Here is a 7592-nt window from a genome sequence, read left to right as displayed (position 1 = left end):
GTCACAAGCATTAACCACTTCCTGCCCGGCCTATAGCAGAATGACAGTCGGTGGTGGTTCATTTATCCTGACTGGGCGTCATATGACGCCCTGCAGGATAGCTGCCGCGCACCCATGGGGGCGTGCATCGCGGCGATCGTTGGTGCGGTGTGTCAGTCTGACACACCGCTACACCGATCTCGGTAAAGAGCTTCCGGCGGAGGCTCTTTTCCACATGATCAGCCGTCTCCAATCACAGCTGATCACGATGTAAATAGGAAGAGCCGTTGATCAGCTTTTCCTCACTCGCGTCTGACAGACGCGAGTAGAGAAGAGCCGATCGGCAGCTCTCCTGACGGGGGGGTCTGTGCTGATTGCTTATCAGCACAGCCCCCCCGGATGCCCACTTCAGACCACCAGGGGAGACGCCAGGACCACCAGGGAAGCACATAATATGTGGATGGCCAGGCACATCCCTCATGGCCATCCACATGTGCCAACATATGCCCAATCAATGCCAATCAGTGCCCACAAATGAAAACAAAAAAATTCAGTGATGCCCAGCAATGCCACCTATCAGTGTCACCTATCAGTGCCCATCAGTGCCCACCTATCAATGCCCATTCATGCCACCTATCAGTGCCACCTATAAGTACCCATCAGTCCCACCCATAAGTACCCATCAGTGCTGCCTATAAGTGTTCATCAGTGCCGCCTATGAGTGCCCATCAGTGCCACCTATGAGTGCCCATCAGTGCCGCATACCAGTGCTGCCTATCAGTGCCCATCAGTGCCACCTATCAGTGCCCATCAGTGCCACCTCATTGGTGCCCATCAGTGCTGCCTTATCAGTGCCCATCAGTGCAGCCATATCAGTGCCCATCATTGAAGAAGAAAACGTACTTATTTACAAAAAATTTAACAAAAACAAAGAAAAACTTTTTTTTTTTCAAAATTTCTGGTCATTTTTTATTTGTTGCGTAAAAAATTAAAATAGCAGAGGCGATCAAATACCACCAAAAGAAAGCTCTATTTGATAATAGAAAAAAAAAATTTGTTTGGGTACAGTGTAGCTGTAATTGGCTTGGGCAGGAAGGTGTATAAGTGTCTGGTATTGAAGTGGTTAAAGTGTATGTAAACCCTCACCTTGTAAAACAACCCATTCAGTTTAAAATATAAATGAAAGGCAAAACATGTTTGTATAGATATAAAAAAAAAATATTAATACATGTTTTCCCTTTTTTTATAAGTGATCAAAGCTGAGGGGAGGAGAGGCAGCAGGACACTAATCTTCCCAGTGAATGGCTGTGCAGGGGGGGGGGCATGTCAGGACAAGTCTGATCATTGGAGCAGAGCAGACTGGTTTCCCAGCATAGCTAGAGAACTGACCGCAGTGTGCTCTCCTGCTTAGTGTGGTCAGTTTTTAATAGAAAAGCAGAGAGACTGGCAGGAACACCAGGGATTTCACAAAAAGGAAGCAATACAAAGAGAACAGTATGGATGAGCCCGATGTTCAAGTCGAACGTAAGTTCGACTCGAACATCGGGTGTTCGCCTGTTCGCTGAATAGCGAATAATTTGGGGTGTTTGCGGCAAATTCGAAAGCCGTGGAACACCCTTTAAAAGTCTATGGGAGAAAAAGTGCTAATTTTAAAGGCTTATATGCATGGTATTGTCATAAAAAGTGTTTGGGGACCCGGGTCCTGCCCCAGGGGACATGTATCAATGCAAAAAAAAGTTTTAAAAATGGACATTTTTTCGGGAGCAGTGATTTTAATAATGCTTCAAGTGAAACATTCCTTTAAATTTCATACCTGGGGGTGCCTATAGTATGCCTGCGCACGTTTCCCGTGTTTAGAACAGTCCGAATAAAGGACTTGTCCCAAGGCGTTTATTGTCGTTTTTACCATTTTCACACTTTTTTTTGTGAAATGGTAGGGGTACATTTGTACCCCGTTACCATTTCACACAGGGGGGAAGGCCGGGATCTGGGGGTCTCCTTGTTAAACTTATTTTTTCCAGTTTATAGACCATAGGTTCAAGTAAAGCCAACTCAATTTTTCCAGTTTCTAGAAAAGCTTAAGCTAGGAACACATACATTAATTTATTTCAAGTATTTATATAGCACTGTCAATTTACAGAATGCTTTATATATGCATTGTACATTCACATCAGTCCCTGGCCTCAAGGAGCTTTCAATCTAAGATCCCTAACTCACAATCATACATACACATACTAGGGTCAATTTATGTCTTTGGAGTGTGGGAGGAAGCCCATGCAGGCAGAGGTAGTGTCATGGTCAGGATTTGAACCAGCAACCCTTTTGCTGCTAGGTGAAAGTGCTAACCATTACACCACTGTGCTGCTCTATTACTTAGTTACTTGGTTTTCAATGGCATTGCATGGCTTTGTAGTGACTTGGAAAAATTCTTGTCACTGGTGGTGCTCTTTTGTCCTTATGGGCCTCTAACATATTGGAACTGCCTTCTGCAGGCCTTTAAAGTTCCAAAAGATGTCAAGCTCTTTAAAATATACAGCATCAAATCTCATGCGGTTACACGTTTGGCAAACATGTGCGACCCACAAATTCAGTCAAATGAAAAGATCTTTTTTTTTAAGTAAATGTAACTCAATTAGAATATGCACATACCGTAAACGTTTTCCCTAGATTACTCAATATTATACATTATTTTTGTAAATGCAAAAGATGTGTTTTAAGAACTAATGAAAATTAAGTAAGGTACTTAAAATATCAAAATAAATTAATTAACATTTATTTTTATGTTGAAAATTATTTGAAAAATTATGTTAAAATTACAAGCCAACAGAATCATTTTTATCAGTGTATATAAAAATAGATTTATTTGGAATAAATAAATAAATATTAACATAAAATATATGTACATAGGAAATACATTGTGCTTTCTTCTATCCATTCATATCACAATAGTGCGTCATATTATACACCCCAAAAAATGTTCTTTCACAGATTCTCAACACTTTCTGCCCTAAATGACATATTGGTGACCCCCATCTCCTCCCCAATTGCCCGTTTAATTTTTCTACTCCTCTTTCTACACCTAAACCAATAAACACAAACAAATATCCCTAAAAGACCTGCAAGAATTGCCAAGCCAATTCCTACTGCCAAGTAAATGTATGATCCGTAGGGGTCATAGGTATTATAGATGGCACATGGACCTGCAATGCCTTGCTGGCCAGGCCATCCCTCTTCTTCATCCCTTGGCTCTATTTGGCTTTCTCCTGCATCATTTATGGCCACAACACACACCCTGTAAGTCATGCCTGGGACAAGGTTGGGTATTGAGAAGAAGCGATAAGATTGATTGAGCAAGGGTCCCTGCTCCAGTGGTCCTTCTGGAGCACCATACAGCACCCTGTATCCCTGCACTGTTGACAGAGGGGAACACCAGCTCACACTGGTGCCTGTTTGTCCAGGAGTTATGACATTTAAACTTGGAGCATCAGGAGGAATGGTAGGTCCATTTATCCCAGGACAAAGGCATTTGCCCCCAGCACGCTCCTGTATTTCACTGCATGGGAGCTCCAGATGCTTGCAACGGTCAAAGGGACAAGCATCATAAGGTACTTGTGGGGGCAAAGTGAAATGCTTCTTATAACTGTTGTCCTCGTCGTCCTCATAGCTGTCATAGTCAATGTCTTCAGTTATGAACTGAATTCTTTCTCGTGTTGTCTTTTGACTTTGTGTGATCTTGCGTGGTTGAGGAACAGAAGACTGCTCGCCTTTGTAGTCTGAAGAAGCAGTGGTGAGAGGACTCATGGTGTAACTCAGTGGTACTGTGTTGTTTTTGTTATCCTCTGGTTCTGCTGTGCTATTCTTCTCAGCGGGTAAACCTGTGATGGTTGCGCAAAGCGAAAGAAGTAGAAGTAGGCAAGAAAGAGATAACTAAAGAATTACAAAGGGACAGAATTGTCACAAGAAGGAAAGAAAAGCGATACCAAGAAAATAAGAAAAAAAAATTTAATTACCGAAACCTTGACAGAAAAAATTAGAAAAACGACATTTTACATCTCCAATAATATTTTCATCAGTGTTTTCCAGTCTACCAGAGCTTCTGTAAAAGAAGTCAATTTATTCTTCCCTGTCCTGGCACCCATTCGCAAACTCTTATCTTGGTTGGTAAGCAAAACTGCTCAAAGAAACTTCACATCAGACATACTTCTGGGAGTCAGGTGCCTGTACCCTTCACTGCATTCTCTGGTTCCTCCTGATGGCCCCTACATCACTACTGTCTCTAGTAGTGAAGTAAGGGCCAGCTGGAAGACCCACAGAATGAGTTGGGGGGAAGCAGCCCACACACCCAGGGCTGTCACATGGGTGGCTTTGCTTGGCAACTTTGTGACAATTTGTCTTCTTTTAGCTTTTTTATTTTTTTTATTTTTTCCCCATAGAATAATATTATAACATTATAACAAAATCATTCTTGTTGATGAGTGAGGTCACAGACTGCACTTGATGTACAACCAATTTTCCATCCGACCTCTATTACCTAGATTGGATGCTGATCATTTTATCTCTATAGGCAGCTTTACTATTATCGTCAGTTGGATTCAGGTAAAAAGACTGTTCACTTTCTATGGGCATTTTCCCTTAGCTAAGTGAATGAGGTGAAGTTCTGCTGACTTTTTTCATCCAATCATGTGCAAGTAATGTTTCTTTATACACGATTGTGTATTCTCTGCAAAGTGCATTTTTAACAAACTGAGAAAATAGGACCCTTCAGATACTGTCCCTCAATGAAAACATTAATTTTAACAAAATCCAAAATAGAGTCAAAAGGGGGAAAAAACTGAACCAATATTCCCCATGAATAGAGGTGGGAGCTATCGGTAAAACGCATGTAACTACAACTGAGAGATAAAAAAACAGATTAATGCTCAACCAACCTTCAAGCAAATATCAAAAATACAAAAAAAGTATTCAACTCACTGAGCTAAATTGAAAAAGTTTATTGATCACAAAAACATTGACTGTATATATAGGATCACTATGCCACTTTAATTCTATAAGCAATGCATTTCAATTTTGTTGAAAATTATGGTCACTGGCTAATATAGCTAGAGTGTGAGATAGGTGGATGTTTGAGTTTTAATAGTATGAGTGTGTTTGTGAGATGTGGTACCAATGTTAAATATGTATACACAGTCAATGTTTTATGTAATCAATAAACTTTTTTCATTTAGCTCAGTGAGTTGAATTTCTTTTTGATATTTGCTTGAGGGTTGGTTGAGCATAAATCTGTTTTTATCACTCAGTTGTAGTTAAAGTGCAATTTTACCATATTCATTAAGCTTAGTGAACATTCCCTTGCAATGTGAACAGACAATTTGCCTTTAGTAAATCAAACCCATGAATTTGCAAACTTGAGCTCCAGCTCAAACTGTATCTATAGATATAGATCTATCTATATAGATAGATAGATCTATCTATATAGATAGATCTATATCTATAGATTTATGTATATAGATATATATATATATATATGTGAATTGCTGTACCCAGGACTACAGTAAGTAATATGCCAGCACCTAAGTGTACCAAGGGAATAAACGCATGGTATTTATTCAGGTTCAGTTTCCAATCAGAGCTCCTATAACAAGGGAACACTTGAATTATTGAGTCAGAACACTCCTCTGATATATTAATAGCTTCAACATTTTACATATCTCCTGCCTAGATAAATTATAAATGTGATTGCTGTATACCATGGCAAACATCATAAAAAAATATACTGTTTTCCTTTACAATTTGCATCCACTAATTAGCTTAAGAATTTGTTAGGTTTACATTATGATAATCATTCATGTTTTCTGTAAAACAAAGTAACTAATGTGCAGTATCCCATAATAAACAATTAAATCCACCTTTATTTCCTTTTTGATTAAAAATGCTTGATAAGTAATTAAAAGTATTTGTTATTCTTTAATTTTGACATTGTACAAGTTGTAGAATAGATGTCAAATCTAGATTAGAATTTGTTCACAATGGCTTGCAGAATGCCAATCATATGACCAGGATATTCCACTTTTAAACTTTTACTTCTAAATCCAAATTCCAGCCTTTACTAACTTTGCACTATCATTTCCAAGGACACTTTGCTGCTGTGCCTGTTGTATCTAACCTGATAATACACCAAACGGTTTTAGAAAATGCAAGAAGTATCATATACTCAAATAGGGCATTTTAATAAATAAGTAGATAATAATTTCCTGTAGCACACAGAATAAAAGAGCAATGTTTGTTACTGCCATTCATGAATATTGCCTAAAGCCTTGAAAAAAGTTAACAAACGTTCGGTCGCAGTGGTAGTGTCATGACTTGCAGTCAGCACATACCACACACAACATGTAAAAAGTGAACTTCATTACCAGCCTCAGAAATAATTCTAGTATGTGTTCACTCACCTGTTTGTCACAAGACATCTTAGAATTTCTTAGTATGTCCTGCAATGTAATAAGTCTTTGTGAATATATCCTTTCTTTTGGAGCAGTTCCCTTTTCTGTACTCAGTGTTGTTTTTTTTTTGTTTCAGATTAATAGAAGTGTGATATTAGGAAGTGAATATTGTTCTCTTCCTCCCGCATGCTGTGCCTCCCTTTATAGAGCTTGTGATTGTGATGTCACTTGACTCGACCCTGATTCACTGACTGAGTATGTGGAAATAAAAGGGGAGGGGAGGCAGACAGGGAGAAGCATACCTTGGGGGGGACACCAAAGGCAGCTGGAATATCATCTCCAGATGTGGGGTGGGCTGTGGGAACCTGTCTTCGAGATACTATCAACTCCAGATGTGCAGACACCCAGGCTCTGTTTATACGGGTGTGTCACCGGGAATTCTTCCCTACAAGGAGATTTTATCTGATAAATCAGAATAACTATGCTATTGGGAGAAGTGTTTACATTCTTTGCACTCTTCATCACAGCTTATACTTCTTTATGGTGCTCAGAGAAATGTTTGATCTCATGGTCTGTTCACATGATTACTTTGATTAGAGAATGAACAAGGTGAATGCAGGTAACATTACTGTGTGGTGGAAGAGTGACAACCAAAAAAGGTATAGAATGGTAAGCTTAAAGCGTTTGTTTCCCCAACAATTCATATTCCTGATATGTGAAAAAATGTGTAATGTATATACCTATAGCTATTCAACTTATTAACAACGTGTGATGACAAAAAATACAATAATAAAAAAAAAAAAATGCAGTGACATAATTCATAAAGTGCAAAGTGCTACACATTAACCACTTACAGACAAGAAGATTTGCCCCCTTAATGTCCAGGCCATTTTTTGCGATACAGCACTGACAATTGCGCGGTCGTGCGATGTTGTACCCAAACAAAATTGACGTCCTTTTTTTCCCACAAGTAAAGCTTTCTTTTGGTGGTATTTGATCACCTCTGCGGTTTTTATTTTTTTGCGCTATAAACAAAAAAAGAGCGTCAATTTTGAAAAAAAAAAAAAACAATATTTTTTTACTTTTTGCTATAATAAATATCCCCCAAAATATTTTTAAAAACTAATGTCTTCATCAGTTTAGGCCAATATGTATTCTTCTACATATTTTTGGTAA

General features: G+C 38.9%; 1 protein-coding gene across 1 annotated transcript; it reads right to left on the bottom strand.

Moving 5' to 3' along the window:
- Positions 1 to 2811: 2811 nt before the first annotated feature.
- Positions 2812 to 6629, bottom strand: LOC141112475 (LRRN4 C-terminal-like protein). The gene is made up of 2 exons (XM_073605338.1): positions 6426 to 6629; positions 2812 to 3906 (listed from the first exon to the last, which is right to left on the bottom strand). Exons 1-2 carry the CDS (start codon positions 6441 to 6443, stop codon positions 2962 to 2964), a joined length of 963 nt encoding a protein of 320 aa, XP_073461439.1. The 5' UTR covers positions 6444 to 6629; the 3' UTR covers positions 2812 to 2961.
- Between the last annotated feature and the right edge of the window lie 963 nt (positions 6630 to 7592).

This window comes from Aquarana catesbeiana, linkage group LG11, assembly GCF_042186555.1.
Source record: "Aquarana catesbeiana isolate 2022-GZ linkage group LG11, ASM4218655v1, whole genome shotgun sequence".
Lineage (NCBI taxonomy): Eukaryota > Metazoa > Chordata > Amphibia > Anura > Ranidae > Aquarana > Aquarana catesbeiana.
Note: the sequence above shows the minus strand (reverse complement) of the source record. Positions and strands in the feature narration are given on the sequence as shown.